General features: G+C 40.8%; 1 protein-coding gene across 2 annotated transcripts in view; it reads left to right on the forward strand.

Annotated features, from left to right (window-relative positions):
- The window catches only part of LOC140204540 (UAP56-interacting factor-like), an 82,498-nt gene extending 61,289 nt beyond the window's left edge, over window positions 1–21,209 (forward strand). For both annotated transcript variants that reach the window (XM_072271251.1, XM_072271252.1), the window contains one exon: window positions 19,249–21,209. In XM_072271251.1, coding sequence (XP_072127352.1) covers window positions 19,249–19,344 — 96 coding nt within the window. In that variant the 3' untranslated portion in view covers window positions 19,345–21,209. The remainder of the gene's footprint in view (window positions 1–19,248) is intronic.
- Window positions 21,210–22,477: the final 1,268 nt, after the last annotated feature.

Raw genomic sequence — 22,477 nt, forward strand, 5'->3', positions numbered from 1 at the left:
TGCAAACACACAAGTAAAGTAATCCTGTCAAGAATAAGCCACCTTGTATTTAAACCTCTTGATGAAAGTCATAGTACAGATTATGAAAACTGAACTTTCATGTAACAAATGAAACAAATCTACAGAGAGCCAGCTGGCACAGGGATAGGAAGAGCCTGTCTCCACTACCTCAATCTGTAAGGTTGAGATTGCAGCCTTCTGTTAATGCCCAAACAACAAGGACTTTTTTTTTTGTTTAACAATTTTTCTTCCAACGTCTCTGGTTAATACCTGAGGGCCAACATCTTTACATCCCACAATTCTTCTCCCTCTACACATGCGGACGCACATAACAGGGAGAGTGTGCATGCGTACTAGATACTTACGTAGGCCAAAGGAACAGAACTCAACAATCTCCCATCTTTTTTATGTATATATTAAAAAAAATTTAATTTGTAAACATTTCAAGACAATTCAAATGTCCAAACAATTCAAATGTGCATTAGGATATGGGAATTAGTTCTAACCCTTGAAGTTAATACAATTCTTAAGGTACCAAACCCCTTCACTAAGTGCCTTTAACAGCACAAGAGCTGGAGCTCCCTACTTTGTGAGACAGTCAGCTAGAGTGTGGCCAAAAAAACAGCCTCGTCAACACCTTCAGACGTTGCAACGGTTTCTCCTGCCAGTGTACTCCATATAACTTTTGGATCCTTTTTGATTGCCAATAGAAAGGTGAAAATCTTCCCTCTTCTCCCTTGAGTACCACCATCAGGAAGATTTCCAAAAGAGGCCTCACTGAAGACAACGAGTCTCAGTCAGTTACCTTTTCCAAGCTGTTGAAACTTCAAGACTACTTTTTCAGATTGAATTCTGCCCACTGTCTTGTTTTCCTAATGTGAAGTTTGTACTGTGGAAATTTTTGTGCTGGATGCCAAGTTGCAGGCATCAAACATGATAACAGGTCTGCTCTGCCTTGCCACCCATAGATTCTGATGTATCTTTGGCCTAAGCTGCTCAGCTTCAGCTTCACTGAAGGGTGCATCCCGTTGTGTGGCACGAGAGGATCCCATGCGGATTGTCTGAAGATTACTGATGTAGCTTTCTTGGCGCAGTTATGCTGTTCTGTCATCAGCAAGGATGTCTATCCCTACAGAACAGAATCTGTCATGTTCCTCCCACCCAGCCTGAAAGGCTGACTTTAGCTGAGGGTTAACTGTTGTGGCAAACTTTTGTGCACCTCCCCGGATGAAGTCATCTACATGACAGGCAAGTATTCTAATCGCATGATATCCTGAATCTTGCCAGTAAAAAACAGCTGGATCCACTTGTGACTTCTTTCCAACTGTTTTCAACATCATTTCCTTGACATTTTATACCAGTAAAGCGATACATCTGCTGGACCTTACACACACTTTTTGAGTTTCCACAGTGTTCCTTTGCTTCTGGCTTCAGAAGGGGGGGTTTAAAGTAAATGTCATGTGACAGCTCCATTCCCTGGAAGAATGTGGATTTTATGTCCATGCAATAGGATTGCCAATGCTTTTGCCTTATCACTAAGAGAAATTTTCAGAGAGACTCTGATGCACTTGTTGGCGAGTCTTTTTGGAGTTCTTCTATGTTCAGTTCCTCAAACCCTCTGGCCTCCAGATGTACTTTTGGTATAATTCCTGTCAGGATTTCTTTTAGGGTGTACACCTAGCTTGTAGACTCAGTCTTTTGGCCAATGTCTCTGGCTTCCTCAAACATTCCATTAGCTCTCCAACTTCTGATGTCATCCTGTTTTGCAGATTCAAATGACACCTCTTTAGTTACTAGGACATTTTCATCTTGATATTTGTCAGATGGTCCAGCCTGATATATACTTGATTCAATAAGAAGTCTGTCTACACATAACATGTTGACTGACCCTGTAGTGCCAGCGACCGTGACTGTTTCTAGGTAATTCAAGTGGTACCAACTTTTGTATTTCCCAATGGTTTTGCCTGCTCGTCTACGACTTCAGCTTTGTATGAGATACCAGTGTTTTGGGCTACAAATCTCAGAGCTTGTCCTGTTTTAAGACTGAAACTTCCATGTTGTCTTTGCACTCGTGATAATTTCTGTTCAGTTTTTAACTGCACTCCCTTCCGCACTGTCTGTACCAGCGTTGAGCAACTCTATTGAGTCCCCAACTGCACTCTCTTCGGCACTGTCTGTGCCACTGTTGAACAATTCTGTTGGGTCCTTAGCTGCACTCTCCTCATCCCTGTCCGTGCTATGTGACCGTGTGCTAGGTAAGTGCTTTTCATTTTTGTGGCATTCGCCACGGAGTTCTGATTGTCTTCAGTATGTGTTTTATGTAGTCTGGTGTGATGCTGTTTTACATATGTACCTCCATGTCTCGCCAATACCACAACTCCATCCTGACCAATGACAAATCCAGGACCTTTCCATTCTGCACAGTCTGCTCTTTTGTAATACACTTTGTCCCCTGTGTCATATTTGTCAGTTGTAGGACAGACCTGTGCCCTCAGTACTCTTTGAATTCTCCCTAATCCCTCTGCTTCAGTGAAAGCCATCCTTGATGCATGCAGTGCTGAAGTACGTTTCCCAACCCATTCGCTCCTTGTAGTGCCTCCCAGAGCAGGTGGTCTGCCAACCAGTACAGAGGGAAGGTTTGGATTCTGGCCAAACATCAATTGATATGGTCTATAGCCATGTACATTGTGAATGGTTTTCCTCACCATAAGAGCCCAGTCCAAGGCTGTGTTCCAATCACAGCCGTTGCTTTTCTTTACCTTCAGCATTATTTCTGTAAGTGTTTGATTGTGTCACTACAGAAGGCCATTACTCCAAGGACTGTATTTTGCTGTTGTCTTTGTTTCAATGCCAAAGTTTTCTGCCATATCTCTGAATTCATCATTATTAAATTCACCACCATTTTTACTGAATAAGTGGGCCATGTGCACATATCTAGGAATGGATGAAGTTTGTTTTCCCCTTTCTGGGGTTCTCTTTGTAGTTACAACGCAACCAACACTGAAACATGTGAACTCGTCAGTGATGTGGAGATGCCCCACTCCTTGCTCCAGTTCATGTAGTTCTACGGCTACTGTTTCATTTTATTCAGATGCTAGTGGCAGACCAACCTTAGGCTTGGGCTTTCCAGACTTTTGGCAGTCTCCCAGCTGTCAATTATCCGCTTTAGAATGAAAAAAATACTCGGCATCATTGTTTCCCGAATTCCTGAGTAGTTTCTGAAATCTATCAATTGAAGCAAGTTCAAACTGCTTGTGAAGTTTGAGCAATGCTTTGCATTTCTCATCTATGGTCATGTTTTGTGTGACAGTACTTTATTCTCACACTGTCTTTATCTAGAATGTTCACACCGTAATGTTCAGAGCTGGTGTGAGCTCAAGAGACACTGGCTGTTGAAACATCGTTACTTGGTCATTCTCCATATCCAGTACTGCTCCTGCTTTCTTCAGGGAAGGTTTACTCGTGAGTACTGGAATGTTTACTGGTACCATCTGTTTCAATGTAACATTTTGTCTGCCTCATTTTTGTGGGAATTTTCACTCTTTTGGGGGAATGTACAATCTTTCCACCTCCAAATGTGAATGCTTTGCTACTAGGTGTAACTGTGTTGACCAGTTTATGCATCTCGTTCTGGTTTAGTTCACTCACATAGCTTCCAAGCCATTTTTCTCCAGACACTGTGCTTGCATGCTGCATCAATAACAGCAGATCCTAGAGGCCCTATCATCAAAATCCTCTGCCTCAGATGCCTCTGCATTAGTAAGTGATTCTTTCACAAACAATGTGAAATGGCACTCAGATAGGTCTTCAGATTTGTTATTTTCTTCAGTTAGCCTGACTTGTTCAGTTCTGTGCGGACAGTTACTTGCCCAGTGGAAAATACTTTGCCATACCATGCATATCGATCTCCTACTGTAATTGTTTATTGGATTTGTGCCAGGCTAAGATACCCTTGTCTGGTCCTTCTGGAATCTATGCTTGCGATACCCTTGTTTCTGTTCAGTGAAGTATGTTTCCTGACACAAACTAATTCCGACTGTTGTCTTAACAGCCTTTTCTCCAAAAATCCTCTTCAGTGCTTATTTCATAGATGCAAATATAAGTTCTGTGCCTGCAGTTAATGCTAGCTGTCTGTTCTTTATTTCTGACACGCGGTATCCAACAACTTAAAAGCTAATAGAGCATCAGGAAGTTCCATTTTGTATTTACACACACAGATGTACTTTTATTCGAAATCAATAATATAATCAGCTATATTTTTAGTATTAAGATCATAAGATGTAGAAGCAGAAGTAGGCCATTCAGCCCATCTAGTCTGTTCCACCATTCAATCATGGGCAGATCCAATTCTTCCAGTCACCCCCATTCCCCTACCTTCTCCCCATACCCTTTGATGCCCTGGCTAATAAAAAACCTATCTATCTCTGCCTTAAACACACCCAATGACTTGACCTTTATAGCTGCTCATGGCAACAAATTCCACAGATTTACCACCCTCTGACTAAAGTAATTTCTCCGCATCTCTGTTCTAAATGGACATCCTTCAATCCTGAGGTTGTGCCTTCTTATCCTATACTCCCCTACCATGGGAAATAGCTTTGCCATATCTAATCTGTTCAGACCTTTTAACATTTGGAATGTTTCTATGAGATCCCCCCTTCATTCTCCTGAACTCCAGGCAATACAGCCCAAGAGCTGCCAGATGTTCCTCATCTGGTAACCTTTCATTCCTGAAATCATTCTCGTGAATCTTCACTGAACTCTCTCCAATGTCAGTATATCCTTTCTAAAATAAAGAGCCCCAAACTGCACACATTACTCCAAATGTGTTCTCATAAGTGCCTTATAGAGCCTCAAAATCACATCCCTGCTCTTATATTCTCTACCTCTAGAAATGAGTGTCAACATTGCATTCACCTTCTTCACCACCGACTCAACCTGGAGGTTAACCTTTAGGGTATCTTGCACAAGGACTCCCAAGTCCCTTTGCATCTCTGCATTTTGAATTTTGTCCCCATCTAAATAATAGTCTGCCCATTTATTCCTTCCATCAAAGTGCATGACCATATACTTTCCAAAATTGCATTTCATTTACCACTTCCTTGCCCTTTCCCCTAAGCTATCTAAGTCTCTCTGCAGGCTCTCTGTTTCCTCAACACTACCCGCTCCTCCATCTATCTTTGTATCATTGGCAAATTTAGCCTCAAATCCATTAATCCCATAGTCCAAATCATCGATATACATCATAAAAAGCAGTGGTCCCAACACCGACCCCTTTAGAACTCCACTGGTAACCGGTAGCCAGCTAGAACGGGACCTCTCTGTTTTCTGCCGATCAGCCAATGCTCCACCCATGCTAGTAACTCCCCTGTAGTTCCATGGGATCTTATCTTGCTAAGAAGCCTCATGTGTGGCACCTTATCAAAGGCTTTCTGAAATTCCAAGTACACCATGTCTACTGCATCTCCTTTGTCGATCCTGCTTGTAATTTCCTCAAAAAATTGCAGTAGGTTTGTCAGGCAGGATTTTCCTTTCAGGAAACCATGCTGGCTTTGGCCCATCTTGTCTTGTGCCTCCAGGTACTCCATAATCTCATCCCTGACAATCGATTCCAACAACTTCCCAACCACTGACGTCAGGCTAACAGGTCTATAGTTTCCTTTCTGCTGCCTCCCACCCTTCTTCAATAACGGAGTAACATTTGCAATTTTCTAGTCATCCGATACAATGCCAGAATCTATCGATTCTTGAAAGATCATTGTTAATGCCTCCGTAATCTCTCTAGCTACTTCCTTCAGAACCTGAGGTTGCATTCCATCAGGGCCAGGAGATTTATCCACCCTCAGACCATTAAGCTTCCTGAGCACCTTCTTAATCATAATTTTCACTGCACAAGCTTCACTTCCCTGACATTCTTGAATGCCCGGTATACAGCAGATGTCTTCCACTGTGAAAACTGATGGAAAATATACATTCAGTACCTCTGTCATCTCTGCGTCTCTCATTACAATATCTCCAGTGTCAATTTTTATTGGTCCTATATCTACCCTCAACTCTCTGTTACCCTTTATAAACTTAAAAAAGCTTTTAGTATCTTCTTTGATATTAGTCACCAGCTTCCTTCCATAATTCATCTTTTCCTTCCTAATGACCTTCTTAGTTTCCTTCTGCAAGTTTTTATAAGTTTCCCAATCCTCTGTCTTCCCACTGGCCTTGGCTTCCTTATATGCCCTCTCTTTTGCTTTTACTTTGGCTGTCACTTCACTTGTCAACCATGGTAGTGTCCTTCTTCCCCTTGAAAATTTCTTCTTATTTGGAATATAGTAACTGTCCTGCACTTCCCTCATTTTTCGCAGAAACTCCAGCCATCGCTGCTCTGCTGTCCTTCCTGCTAGTGTCTCTTTCCAGTCAACCTTGGCCAGTTCCCCTTTCAGGACATTGTAATTTCCTTTTTTCCACTGAAACACTGACTCATTGGAATTTAGTTTCTCCCTCTCAAATTTCAAAGTGAACTCGATCATATTGTGATCACTGTTTCTGTAAACTTTGACAAAGGTTAAATATGCCTCATAAATCTGATCCTTTTCATCCTTCAAAAAAAACAGCCAAGTGTATTTATTAACGTATTCATACCGTCATCCTTCTTCAAGTCTTCCAGTGAAATTCACATTGTGGTCTCTCTCACTCTTCCCGAAAGTGACAATGTAACAGCCAAAGCTTGCTCTCGTCAAATGCTGCCATGATCCTATAATTGGAAACCATCCTCTGCTACCACTGCTAATGCCCTAACAATAACACATTTTTCTTTTGTTAAAACAACTTTACGTTCAACATCTCCCTTCAAAACCTGAGGGCCGTCACCTTTACATCCCACAATTCCTGTCCCATCACACACAGGCACGCACATAACAGGGAGAGTGTGCATGCGTACTAAATACTTACACAGTCCAAATGAACAGAACTCATCACCTTCTGTATCCTAATTGCCTCTGGAGAAATAGTGAAGAGTAAAACACTATGAGCAAGGTCCTTTCAGAATCCTTCCCAAGGTTTCAAATTGCATGTTCTCAAGGACTCGACTTTCTGGGTCTCAAGGCTTTATTTCTGGATCTAAATGGCCTGGTCTAAGCATACAAGGTTGTCCAGGTCTCCCATGGACTTTAAGCTTTCACAAGGTCCTTGCAAGGTTTCCAAGGTCTTTCCAATGTTCTTCCTCTCTCGAGGACTCCTAGGTCCTAGATCTTTCTCGCAGACTCCCAGGCCTCCTTCTCATGACCTCAGTCTCTTGAGGTTCTCGTCTCCCTGCCTCTCAAGGTCTTGCAGGCCCCCTCCCTCGAGGTCTCACAGGCCTGCCTCTTGAGTTTGCAAATTTCCAGCTCGAGTTCCCCAAATCTCTTGAATCATCCCTGGATCTCGAGTTTTTAGGTTTCTCTGGGCAGTCAGGTGCTGGCCATAGGAAGTGGGAGACTGTAATGAGCTCTTCAGGCCTGTACGGGGCACCAGAGAATGTTGGGTTCTGAGGTCTTTGGAGCACCTGAATTAGGTAAATGTTGTTTAATGACAGGTCATTAATCATTTACAGTTCCTTATATTATTTAAGCAGATGACCAATTAGTCCTAATTGCGGAGTCCCAGTTTTGGCGATTACTTTTTGCAGTGTCGCTTGGCCGAGCCACTGATATTCTTTTGGAATTATTATGAATAAACTCATCACTGTCTCTACATTGGAATTTGTTTCTCTGTCACACTTGGGTTCCGATATTACCAGCACACACCGTGACAAGGGATGTGGTTGTCTGGAATGAGCTGCCAGAGAAGGTGGTAGATACAACCATAGTTTAGACAGATACTTGAATGGGAAAGGTACAGAGTGATATTGAAGTAATGCAGAGAAATTGTATTACTATAGCTGGATGCCACAGTTGGCATGGTGTAAGTGGGTCAAGAGAGCAACGTAGGGTTTTTATGATCTGCAGGTGCTGGCAATCCACAGCAATACACACCAGATGCTGAAGGAACTCTGCAGGTCAGGCACTATCTATGGAGAGAAATAAACAGTTGACTTTTCAGACCAAGACCATTCATCAGGACAGAAAAGGAAGGGGGAAAAAAGTCAGAATCAGATCACAGAGGGGGAGTAATGAGTGAGGATCTCACTGAACTCCCATTGAAGAGAAGAATTAAATTTCTTCAGGAAGAGACTTCACAGTGAAGCAGAAAATCATAAACAGAAGAGATTATCTAGATGCTGAAAATCCAGTTGCATTAGAATGTGATAACACCATATTGACACAGGCTTTTATACATTTGCGGAGTTAAGCTAGTGTTGCTGTGCCAAATGTTAGTTGAGTTCACGATTTCTTTTATTTTTACAATTTTTGACTTGTAAATGGGATTTTGGAAGGTGGTGATACTTTCAGTTTTTGTTGCCCTTCTGCAGTGATGAGGGGGAGAGTAGAGAAACAACTTTCGTATGCGCTTTCCTTGTATGTGGTCCAGTTTGAAGAAGGAGTGAAGCTTCTTCATTCAAGCCTTACTTAGTATTTCCATTGTTATACCTGGATCTGTGGAGACAATGCTAAGAGATTTAACAACAACATATTACTGCAGATAAGACTGATACAGAAGATATGTAATATGCATAATTATTTGAGTAAAACTGAACAAAGGCACAGCTAGATTAATAAGCAACACCAGATCTGGCAAAATAGCAGACATTGGGATATTGCCAAAAGATAGAGGTTTTAATCCAATGATAGCTGAAGCAATGTTACACCATCTCCTACTTTGTAACAGGGAATTTCCCTGCTCTATACTTTTCCCATTCTTACTACTGTTGGTAGACCTTACACAGTCCATAGAGTATAAGAGCAGGGATGTGATGTTGAGGCTGTATAAGGCACTGGTGAGACCTCACTTGGAGTTCTGTGGGCAGGTTTGTTCTCCTTATTTAAGAAAGGATGTGCTGACGTTAGAGAGGGTACAGAGAAGATTCACTAGAATGATCCTGGGAATGAGAGGGTTAACATATGTGGAACGTTTGTCCGCTCTTGGACTGTATTCCTTGGAGTTTAGAAGAATGAGGGGAGACCTCATAGAAACATTTGAATGTTGAAAGGCATGGACAGAGTGGATGTGGCAAAGTTGTTCCCCATGATGGGGGAGTCTAGTACGAGAGGGCATGACTTAAGGATTGAAGGGCGCCCTTTCAGAACAGAAATGCAAAGAAATTTTTTTGGTCAGAGGGTGGTGAATCTATGGAATTTGTTGCCACGGGCAGCAGTGGAGGCCAAGTCATTGGGTGTACTTAAGGCAGAGATTGATAGGTATCTGAGTAGCCAGGGCATCAAAGGTTATGGTGAGAAGGTGGGGGAGTGGGATTAAATGGGAGAATGGATCAGCTGATGATAAAATGGCGGAGCAGACTCGATGGGCCGAATGGCCGACTTCTGCTCCTTTGTCTCATGGTCTTATGGTCTTATAGTCCAGTTGGCTCCGATTTAGAATTTCATATACCTACTGTTAAATAGACAGATCATTTTGCACACAAATCCTGCAACACCTTTTATAATGATTCTTGTACATCCATTTCTGTTTCAGTTTATCAGTCTAGTTCTTTCATCCATTATATCATTGATCATTAGCATCTTTGTTTAATCATGCACTGGGCTATATACCAACTAAGTAATCAATTTTTTATTTGAATAGTGGTCTATTACTTAATATGTTAATTTCTTTATTGAAATCCAGAAGATTCTTGGTAACATTTAATTTTTTAGGAAAATGAATGTTTAGTAATATAAAATTACTGATCCTGCTGACACACTAATGCAGAAGGCAAAATTAATGAATATTTAAAACATCTAATAAAAATCTAGGGTGTCTGAACTTTTGCACAGTACTGTATATTAGTATACATAAGCATTCTTGGCAATTGACATTCAGTAATTATAAAGATACAAAAAAATTAGCTCCTAGCCCCATTTGCCCTCCCCCACCCATTCTTACAGCTTACATTCCTACTTGCTCTAAATTTAAATTTTAACATGCATTAATTGAATAAATCAATCTGTGTTCTAAATCTGCCTGTGTTTTCCAATTTAGGTTTTTGCTTTGTGGGAAAGCCTATGTAAATGGATTTTTGCTTCCTCTTCATAGCTATTGACACAAACCTTCTTGTGTATAGGTTATGGGAAAAAGACAGAAGAATAGGGTTGAGAGGGAGAATAAATCAGCCATGATGGAACAGCATAGCAGATTCGATGAGCCAAATGGCTCTATTCTGCTCTTATGTCTCCAAGATGAAAACCCATCAGATTAAGGGAATTTGACAACATAGACATTAAAGAGGAGGAAGAGCGGGATGTTTGTGGATGTTATTCTTCAAGACTTGTGTAGGTTCTGGTAAAATGGAGCAAGTGACACCAAACTTAGTGATGAACGAAAGTTGACAAAAATCTTAAGTGTTTAATACAGCCAAGTGTGAAATAGGGAAAACTTATGGAAAGATAGAATACTGAAAATTTACAATTTTGAAAGGTTTGGATGAACAGTTAATTTCTTATTTCTGCAGGTGTAAATCCTTAAAGGCTCTAGTTATGTTGAAATTATAAATAAGGACATAAAATATTTGAGATCTATCAGTTTGAGATGTATCAGTATTACAGTGGAGTAAAAGGAATTACAGAGGCACGACAGAGGAGTTGACCAGAATTGATTGGAAAAGACCACTGGCAGGGATGGTGGCAGATCAGCAATGGCTGGAATTTCTGGAAGCAATTCGGAAGGCACAGGGTTTGTACATCCCTAAGAGGAAGAAGTATGCTAAAGGAAAGATGACACAACTGTGGCTAGCAAAAGAAGTCAAAGCCAACATAAAAGCTAAGGAGAGGGCATATAATAGAGCTAAAGTTAGTAAGAAGTTAGATGATTGGGAAGCTTTCAAGTACCAACAGAAGGCTATTAAAATAATCATAAAGAAGGTAAAAATGGAATTTGAAAGTAACCGAGCCAATAATATATAAGAGGATACCAAAAGTAGCTTCAGATACATAAAATGGAAAAGAGAGATGACAGTGGATATCGGACCACTGGAAAACAATGCTGGAGAGGTAGTAATGGGGGGCAATGAAATGGCAGATGAACTGAATAATTATTTTGTAGCAGTCTTCACTGTGGAAGATGCTAACAGTATGGTGGAAGTTTGAGAGTGTAGGTGGTCATGAAGTTACCATAAATAGAGAGAAATTTCTTGGGAAACTGAAAGGTCTGAAGGTAGATAAGTCACGTGGACCAGATGGTGTACACCCCAGGGTTCTGAAAGAGGTAGCTGAAGAGATTGTAGAGGCATTAGTAATGACTTTTCAAGAATCACTAGATTCTGGAATAGTTCCAGAAGACTGGAAAATTGCAAATGTCACTCCACTCTTCAAGTGCCATGGTATTACAGGAAAGATTCTAGCATAGATAAAGGAGTAGCTGATAGACAGGAGGCAAAGAATGGGAATAAAGAGAGCCTTTTCTGGCTGACTGCTGGTGACTAATGGTGTTCCACTTGAGTCTGTGTTGGGGCCAATTCTTTTTATGTCATTTGTCAATGACTTGGATGAGGAAATTGATAGCTTTGTTGCAAAGCTTGCAGACAATATAAAGATAGATACAGAAGGACTTAAACAGATTAGGAGAATGGGCAAGAGAAATGGCAGATGGAATACAGTGTTGGGAAGTGTACTTTCGTAGAAGAAATCAAAGGGTTGACTGTTTTCTAAATGAGAGAAAATACAAAAAAAAAATATGTGCAAAGGGATTTGGAGTCCTTGTGCAGGATTTCCTAAAAGTTAATTTGCAGGTTGTGTCTGTGGTGAGGAAGGCAAATGCAATGTTAGCATTCACTTAAGGAGTACTAGAATATGAAAGCAAGGATGTAATGTTGAAACTTTATAAAGCAATGGTGAGGCCTCACTTGGAGCATTGTGAGCAAGTTTGGGCCCTTATCTTAGAAAAGATGTGCTGAAACTGGAGAGGGTTCAAAGGAGAATAGTGAAAATCATAAATGACAAGCCATTGAACCCTCAGTGTTGAATGGCTTGTCATACGAAGAGTGTTTGATGTCTCTGGGCATGTATTCACAAGAATTCAGAAGAATGAGGGGTGACCTCATTGAAACCTATCAAGTGTTGGAAGGCCTTGATAGAGTTGATGTGGTGAGGATGTTTCCTATGGTAGGAGAGTCTAAGACACAGCCTCAGAATAGAGGAACATCCTTTTAGAATGGAGTTGAAGAGGAATTTCTTTAACCAAAGAGTGGTGAATCTGTAGAATTCTTTGCCACAGATAGCTGTGGAGGCTGTCTTTATGAATATTTAAGGAAGTGTTTGATAGATTCTTGATCGGTCAGGATATGAAGGGATATGGGGAGAAGGCAGGAGATTGGGGCAGAGAGGAAAATTGGATCAGCCATGATGAAATGGTGGAGCAGGCTCAATGACCCAATTCTGCTCCTATATCTTATGGTCTTATACGCGTATCTGTGTAAATGAAACTAGAAGGTAATATATATATAAGTTGGCGATGATAGATTGGTAAACTTTACCAAGTGTGTTGATGGGTTGCAGGCCATGAATAATATTGAAATTATTCATTCCTATCTTGCTCAAAAGTAAGTCAGGAAAGATAGCTCACCCAGGACTTGCAAAAGAAATTAATGGTTGTATTGGGCACAAGGAGGAGACATATGAAACTGCAAGAACAGCAGCAGATGTGAGAATTGGGAGCGGTTTAGAATTGAACAAAGGAGGACAAACATGTCTAAGGGGTAGATGGAGAATGGGAGTAACTATGCAGGGAATGTGCAAACTGCCTATAAAACTTTTGTAAATACTGTATGTAAAGAGTAGTGGGCAGTGAAGCCCAATGTAAGACCACCACAGTCAGAAATAGGAAAACTTATAATTGCAAACTAAGTTATAGGAGAAGAATTAAACACATACTTTGGTTCTCTGTTTAGAAAGAAATAGCCTCAAGGCTAGTTCAGGCTGATAGTAAGGCAACAGTTAGTCAAATAATCATAAGTTACAAAATCTGATACCTCCTCTACCTAGTTAAATGACCACTGAGTGTATGTTTGTGTATCTCTGCTGCTGTAGCCCAGCCACTTCAAAGTTCGCCATGTGGTGCATTCAGAAATGTTCTTCTGTACACCAGTGTTGTGAGCATGCTGTAACACATTGAGTTGCAGCCACGGGATTGGCTGATTGGACACTTGCATTAATGAGCAGATGTACAGATGTACTGAATGTCGTGGCCACTGACTGCATGCCAGAATAAATGAAGAGTTGGTTAACAGGCAGGAAAATGATTAAGAATAAACAGGTCCTTGTCCAGGTGGCAGACTATGACCAGGGGAGCGCTAGATGGATCAAAGGCAATCACAATATAAATGATTTAAATGAACTAAATTATGACATCTTTACATTGTCATCAATCTTGTAGACAAATGAAAAATTGTTGAGGTGACAGGGTGAAATGCAAGTTGTTAAGATGGTACTCAAAAATGAACTTCATTTGATTCAGACGCAACATGGCTATAGTATAGTTCATTAGGAGTTTGAGGAGATTTGGTATGTCATCAAAGACACTCGCAAATTTCAACAGATGTACCATGAAGAACATTCTAACTGATTGCGTCACTCTTTGGTTGGAAGGGCCTTTGCACAGGATTGGAAATAGCTGCAGAAAGTTGCAAACTCTGCCAGTTCCAACTTGGGTACTAGCTTCCCCACCATCAAGCACGCATTCAAAAGGCAATGCCTCAAAAAGGCAGCATCCAACTTTAAGGACACCCATTAGCCAGACAAGCCCTCCTCTCATTGCTACCTTCAAGGGGGACATACAAGAGCCTGAAGACACACTCAACATTTCTGGAACAGCTTCTTCCCCTCCACCATCAGATTTCTGAATGGACAATGAATCCACGAATACCGCATCAGTATTTTTCCCTCACTTTTTGCACTAGATATTTGTTGTTTTTTTATATATACTTATTGTAATATTTGGTTTTTGATGTTATTATCATGTATTGCAATGTACTGCTGCCACAAAACAACAAATTTCATGAATATGCCAGTGATATTAAACCTGATTCTGATTCTGACAGGCGGTGGGAAAGTGCAGGACAGGTAGAGAATGATTTGGGAAATACGTGTTTCAAAAAAACAGAATGATTTACTATTTGAATGGTGATTGATTGGGAAAGTGGGTGAAGAAATGAGATATTGAATGCCATTATGCACCAGTCACTGAGCAGAAATATTTAGGAAGGTAGATGATCTGTGGATTTTCGTTGTGAAAGGTTTTGCACACAGAAACAACAATATTTTTCCGCAGTTGTACAGAGCTTAATGACATCATACCTGAATATTTATATACTGTTTTAGTCTCCTTCTCTGAGGTAGTATACCCTTACCAAGAAAGGAGAGTAACAAAGCTTCATTAGAATGGCAGGACTGATGCATGAGGAGGGATTGGTTTGATTAGCTCTTTATCCGTTAGAGTCCAGATTGAAATGTATTCATTGAAATGTACAAAATTGTAACTAAGTAATCAGACGAGATGCACGAAGGCTGTTGCTGATGCTGAGGAGTCACTGTTTCACACTTTCAATTCTTATGATAGCATCTTGCACTATCATCAGATGCTTACTTATATTCAGGAAGGGTAAGACGAAGGAACACATACCAATCCTCACAGAGGGATCAGAAGTGGAGAGAGTGAGCAGCTTCAAGTTCCTCGGTGTCACGATCTCTGAGGATCTAACCTGGTCCCAAAATATCGATGTAGTTGTAAAGAAGGCAAGACAGCAACTATACTTTATTAGGAGTTTGAAGAGATTTGGCATGTCAACAAATACACTCAAAAACTTCTATAATTGTACAGTGGAGAGCATTCTGACAGGCTACATCACTGTCTCGTCTGGAGGGGCTACTACACAGGACTGAAAGAAACTGCAGAAGGTTGTAAATCTAGTCAGCTCCATCTTGGGCACTAGCCTACAAAGTACCCAGGACATCTTTAGGGAGCGGTGTCTCAGAAAGGCAGTGTCCATTACTAAGGACCCCCAGAACCCAGGGCATGTCCTTTTCTCTCTGTTACTATCAGGTAGGAGGTACAGAACCCTTAAGGCACACACTCAGTGATGCAGGAACAGCTTCTTCCCCTCTACCATACGATTCCTAAATTGACATTGAATCTTTGGACACTTTTTTAATATACAATATTTCTGTTTTTGCACATTTAAAAAAATCCATTCAGTATACGTAATTGATTTACTTGTTTATTTATTATTATGTTTTACTTATTTTTTCTCTCTCTCTCTCTGCTAATTATTAAATGATTGTGTAGCCAAGTTTCCATTGAACTTTTGCTGGTGACACAATAATTGTAGGCCGTATCTTGGGTAATGATGAGTTTGAGTACAGAGAGGAAATTAAGAACCTGGTGGCATGGTGTGAAGACAATAACCTATCCCTCAACGTCAGCAAGACGAAGGAATTGGTTGTTGACTTCAGAAGGAGTAGCGGACCGCACGACCCAATTCACATCACTGGTGCGCAAGTGGAACAGGTCAAAAGCTTTAAGTTCCTCGGGGTCAATATCACAAATGACCTGACTTGGTCCAACCAAGCAGAGTCCACTGCCAAGAAGGCCCACCAGCGCCTTTACTTCTTGAGAAAACTAAAGAAATTTGGCCTGTCCCCAAAAACCCTCACTAATTTTTATAGATGCACCATAGAAAGCATTCTTCTAGGGTGCATCACAACCTGGTATGGAAGGACGTTATAGCAATTAGTGAAACTTGGCTACAGGAGGGACAAGACTGGCAGCTTAATATTCCAGGGTTCCGATGTTTCAGATGTGATAGAGACAGAGGAATGAAAGGTGGGGTGTAGCATTGCTTGTCAGGGAAAATGTTACAGCAGTGCTCAAGCAGGACGGATTAGAGGGCTTGTCTACTGAGTCCTTATAGGTGGAGATGAGAAACAGGAAAGGTATGGCCACATTAGTGGGATTGTATTATAGACCACCCAATAGTCAGCGAGAATTGGAGGAGCAAATCTGCAGAGAGATAGCAGGCAACTGCAGGAAACATAAAGTTGTGATGGTAGGGGATTTTAATTTTCCACATATCGATTGGGACTCCCATACTGTTAGGGGTCTAGGTGGGTTAGAGTTTGTAAACTGTGTTCAGGAAAGTTTTCTAAATCAATATATAGAGGTACCAACTAGAGGGGATGCAATATTAGATCTCCTATCAGGAAACGAGTTAGGACAAGTGAAGGAAGTGTGTATAGGGGAGCACTTTGGTTCCAGTGATCATAACACCATTAGTTTCAACTTGATCATGGATAAAGATAGATCTGGTCCTAGGATTGAGGTTCTAAACTTGAAGAAGGCCAAATTTGAAGAAATGAGAAAGGATCTAAAAAGCGTGGATTGGGACAGGTCGTTCTCTGGCAAGGATGTGATTGGGAAGTGGGAAGCCTTCAAAGGAGAAATTTTGACAGTGCAGAGCTTGTATGTTCCTGTCAGGATTAAAGGCAAAGTGAATAGGAATAAGGAACCTTGGTTCTCAAGGGATATTGCAACTCTGATAAAGAAGAAGAGAGATGACATGAATAGGAAACAGGGAGTAAATAAGGTGCTTGAGGAGTATAAAAAGTGCAAGAAAATACTTAAGAAGGAAGTCAGGAGGGCTAAAAGAAGACATGAGGTTGCCTTGGCAGTCAAAGTGAAGGATAATCCAAAGAGCTTTTACAGGTATATTAAGAGTAAAAGGATTGTAAGGGATAAAATTAGTCCTCTTGAAGATCAGAGTGGTCGGCTATGTACAGAACCAAAAGAAATGGGGGAGATCTTAAATGGGTTTTTTGCGTTTGTATTTACTAAGGAAACAGGCATGAAGTCTATGGAATTAAGGGAAACAAGTAGTGAGATCATGGAAACTGTACAGATTGAAAAGGAGGAGGTGCTTGCTATCTTGAGGCAAATTAAAGTGGATAAATCTCCAGGACCTGACAGGGTATTCCCTCCGACCTTGAAGGAGACTAGCGTTGAAATTGCAGGGGCCCTGGCAGATATATTTAAAATATCGGTGTCTACGGGTGAGGTGCCGGAGGATTGGAGAATGGCTCATGTTGTCCCGTTGTTTAAAAAAGGATCGAAAAGTAGTCCGGGAAATTATAGGCCGGTAAGTTTGACGTCAGTAGTGGGTAAGTTATTGGAGGGAGTACTAAGAGACAGAATCTACAAACATTTGGATAGACAGGGACTTATTAGGGAGAGTCAACATGGCTTTGTGCATGGTAGGTCATGTTTGACCAATCTATTGGAGTTTTTCGAGGATGTTACCAGGAAAGTGGATGAAGGGAAGGCAGTGGATGTTGTTTACATGGACTTCACTAAGGCCTTTGACAAGGTCCCGCATGGGAGGTTAGTTAGGAAGATTCAGTTGCTAGGTATACATGGGGAGGTGGTAAATTGGATCAGACATTGGCTCAATGGAAGAAGCCAAAGAATCGTAGTAGAGGATTGCTTCTCAGAGTGGAGACCTGTGACTAGTGGTGTGCCACAGGGATCAGTGGTGGGTCCATTGTTATTTGTCATCTATATCAATGATCTGGATGATAATGTGGTAAATTGGATCAGCAAATTTGCTGATGATACAAAGATTGGAGGTGTAGTGGACAGTGAGGAAGGTTTTCAAAGCTTGTAGAGGGATTTGGACCAGCTGGAAAAATGGGCTGAAAAATGGCAGATGGAGTTTAATACAGACAAGTGTGAGGTATTGCACTTTGGAAAGACAAACCAAGGTAGAACATACAGGGTTAATGGTAAGGCACTGAGGAGTGCAGGAGAACAGAAGGATCTGGGAATACAGATACAAAATTCCCTAAAAGTGGCGTCACAGGTAGATAGGGTCATAAAGAGAGCTTTTGGTACATTGGCCTTTATTAATCAAAGTATTGAGTATAAGAGCTGGAATGTTATGATGAGGTTGTGTAAGGCATTGGTGAGGCCGAATCTGGAGTATTGTGTTCAGTTTTGGTTACCAAGTTACAGGAAGGATATTAATAAGGTTGAAAGAGTGCAGAGAAGGTTTTCAAGGATGTTGCCGGGACTTGAGAAACTCAGTTACAGAGAAAGGTTGAATAGATTAGGACTTTATTCCCTAGAGTGTAGAAGAATGAGGGGAAATTTAATAGAGGTATATAAAATTATGATGGGTATAGGTAGGATGAATGCAAGCAGGCTTTTTCCACTGAGGCAAGGGGAGAAAAAAACCAGAGGACATGGGTTAAGGGTGAAGGGGGAAAAGTTTAAAGGGAACATTAGGGGGGGCCTCTTCACACAGAGAGTGGTGAGAGTGTGGAATGAGCTGCCAGACGAGGTGGTAAATGCGGGTTCTTTTTTAACATTTAAGAATAAATTGGACAGATACATGGATGGGAGGTATATGGAGGGATATGGTCCGTGTGCAGGTCAGTGGGACTAGGCAGAAAATGAAAACAGCCAAGAAGGGCCAAAGGCCTATTTCTGTGCTGTAGTTTTTCTGTGGTTTCTATGGTTTCTATGGTTTCTATTGTCCTGTCCAAGACCGAAAGAAGCTGCAGAAGATTGTGAACATGGCGCAGCACATCACACAAACCAATCTTCCGTCCTTGGACTCACTTTACACCGCACGCTATCAGAGCAGTGCTGCCAGGATAATCAAGGACACGACCCACCCAGTCAACACACTTTTCATCCCTCTTCCCTCCAGGAGAAGGCTCAGGAGCTTGAAGATTCGTATGGCCAGATTTGGGAACAGCTTCTTTCCAACTTTGATAAGACTGCTGAACGGATCTTGACCCAGATCTGGGCCGTACCCTCCAAATATCCAGCGGGAAGCACAGAATCAAATATCGCTGTGATGATTGTACGTTCTAGTATCAATTGTTTGGTGACAATGAAGTATTAAGTATAAAGTATTATCTATTGCATTGAAATGCTGCTTCTAAGTTAACAAATTTCATGTCACATGCTGGTGATAATAGACATTCTGATTCTGATTTCATACAGACCCATACATAAACAACAATTCACCTGGATTTCTTTGACATGATCCATCCAGTGTAGTATCTCGCTTTTAATAATTTGTACCTGACTAATCAGTTTCTTACATTCTAACAGTGTGTATATATTTTTTTGCAGACAAGTTTGACTCTAAATGATCGATTTTCCTCCATGAAGATCATTCCCCATCATGCAGTATCAAGAAGAGGCGGCCGAACCGTCACTATTGGCTAATATTCACTTTAGTTCTCAGGATAAAATATAAGAGATAAATTTGATTTATTGTTGACAATGCTGTCCGATAAATTTTTAAATACAAACATACACTAAACATTTTATGTGTTCTCAGAGCAAAATATTTTCATTCTACGAGACAAATGCCCAGTCTATTTCCATAAATTTAATATAATTTTCCCAAGAAAAGTGACCTTTTCTTTTGCTCAAATGAAGCAATCTATTAAAGCAACATAAGAAGTAAATCAAAGAGCATTTTTTTTTTGCTTAAAATCTATTTAAAAGAGCAGCTAATTTAAATTAAGATAAACAAATTGTACATTAGAATTAAAGACGAAGAGTGTGATTCCATAACTGTATCTATCAGAATGGTCTGGTGAACTGGGGTTTCTGAGCACTGAGTTGTACCAGAACACTTGCGAGCCAAGTGATGCAGATCTGGTTCAAATTAAAATTTTATGGAGACATTATAAATGTCTGTTGCACACCAATAAGTTAATGATCTAGATGTCAATGACAAGGCTAGCATTTAAGATCATAGAGTAGAGTCAGAGAATATTTACAACACATAAGGAGCTCATTTGGCTCATTATGTTTGCTCCTACTGTCCAACAGAGCAACTTACCAGTTCTGCCAAAGGCACTTCTCCGTAGCCACATAAATCTTTGCTTAACATGTTTTTAAGGCCACAGTGGAGCCTGCCTACATTTCAAACCCAAAGAACATACAGCGTTAAATAGTTTCCCCCATGTTGCTATTAATTTACTGCCCCTTTATTTTATTCCTGTGATCCCAAGTCCTTGACTCTACACCAATGGCAACAGCCTGCTGCTATTCACTCTGTCCAGGCCCTTCATCGTAACCTCGAAAGGAAATAATCCCGGACTTTAATTATTCTTGTAAATGTAGTTACTTGTCAAAGCAATCTTACCATAAATCTTTTCTAGACACTTACTGCCTTCCGATAAGTATAATAATTATGTGGCCAGAAATGGACACAGTACTGTACTCCAGTATATATATTTTTCTCTGTAATTAGCCCTACCCTTCCATGCTATGTGTAGTAGCCCACTGTGTGCTAATGGTAAAGAGAATGGATGAGGTGCTAATCCATTGGAGTGCTTTGGTATTAAGTTTCTTTGAGAATTGCTGGAGCTCTGTCATCCAGACAAGGGGAGAGTATTCCATCTTTCTCCTGACTTGTCTCCTATAGCTGTTTGGAAGGTCATCAGGCAGCAGGAAGCGAGTCACACACCTAAAAATACCTGGCCCCTGACTTGTTTTTGGACACCTCATGTCTATTCCCAGTTTTCCCAGATTGATCTCTTAATCTGCCAGCTCATTCTACCAACCTCCCCTTTGCACATTGCTCCTCACCACCATCAGCTGAGCCTTGGTCGTCTTCTGATTCAGCAGAGCACAAGCTCTATCATTAGCACCCAAAATGGTTCCTCATGTCTCACTGCTCTGCCCATCCTGTATACTCAAAGTATTGCATAAGAATTTCTGAGCAACTTTATTTGCAGTGTTAATTAAAAAAGATCTTTTTTTCAATGAAATGGTTAGAGTTAAAGCCATTTACTGAGATGGAGAATTATAAATCAGGTTGACCTAAAATTCTTTACCTCAGTAAGTAGCCTTAATTGTAAAATCAAGTTTTATGTTACTTTGACTGTGAATTTTTTTCATTCATGCCAGAGTTTAATTATAATTATATCCTGGTAAAATACCTGACATTTTCTTCAAGATTAAATTTAATGACTATTTTGTTTAATGCAACAGAAGGAGACATTATTTAATAAAGTGTTTATTTTATTTAATAGAACAATATATTGATTGCACAGCCAGATAATTGTAATGTGATGGCAATGTAAATAGAGAATTAAAAAGATATTTAAATCTGTTTTATTGCACTGGGATTGCATAGCATGATAAAAATTGTTTAAGTTGACACTGCATAGAGAACCCACAGCAGCTCGCTTTGGTGCTGTCAGTGTTTATTTGTCATGGGAGGAGATATGCACTTTAAAATAATTAACTACATGTATTTGTTGCACACTTGAAATTTCTCAAATCCTGCACACCTGCCAAGTGAACTAATTAGTTGATTGATGCCATGTGTCTTGTAAGCTTCAGATGGTTGAAATACGCCACTTCTACCCTGTCCACTGCACACCTCACCACAAATGTAACCCTGAGCCTTACTCATTTCCAGATACCCATGAAGTAGTGTTCTTTCAGACTCAAGCAATGGACCCATCCCATTGCATGGAGAATAAAAATGCCCCATCACTGCACCCAGCTGTGTCATTCGACAGCTGGGATGTTGGCACTTTGTCAACATTAAAGGGAAACTCGGAGCAGAATTTACATGTGGTAAGTTACCTGGCCAGGAGAAACCTATAACTACTGTGCTAGGCTCAACATAAGGTCACACGGGAATTTTGCTCTGTGGCTCAGAGGAGGACTTTCATGGAGAAGCAGATAAATGAAAGCCATCATGTATGCAGTTGGAAATGTTTGCAGCCTTGTTCAGCCTACCTGAAGTATCCATGTATTGAGGGCTTCTATTCCGACCTTGCTCATGCCTTGGTACAGAGCCAGGGGAACTATCCTTCAGTGCATGGAATTAGTGGCCAGCTTTACAAATAATATTTACACTACCATGCTGCAGCAATCAATGGCAAAGGTAAGAGGAATCTGCAACGTAAGCAGGAGGCACGAGTACTACAGGGGATGTCCTAACTTTTCCATCAGAGTTCTGGATTCCTGGCCAATACTTCAAGGGTGGCATGGCACTCCAGCAGTTTGGCTCGGCCTGCTTTACAAATCTGAGTGATCCCTTAGGAAGATCACACCCGTACTCTCTCCCCTGCTGTTTCTGCAGGAGCTTCAGCAAACATTCGCTGGCAGTAGCCTGTCATCCAACTAACCCAACTATTGCTGTTGGTTAAATCAAATACTGGAAGAACTCATCCAGTCAAGCAGCATCTAGGAAAAAGGAATCTGTCAACACTTTGGGTGACTGACCCCCAGAAATTAATCATTTCACAATCCTACCAGAATCTTTTCTTTCAGATTCTGGTATCTGCAAAGCTTGTTTGGTTTCCTGCCGCTGCTGCTGGTGTGACGG

Source organism: Mobula birostris, chromosome 10 (genome assembly GCF_030028105.1).
Source record: "Mobula birostris isolate sMobBir1 chromosome 10, sMobBir1.hap1, whole genome shotgun sequence".
Lineage (NCBI taxonomy): Eukaryota > Metazoa > Chordata > Chondrichthyes > Myliobatiformes > Myliobatidae > Mobula > Mobula birostris.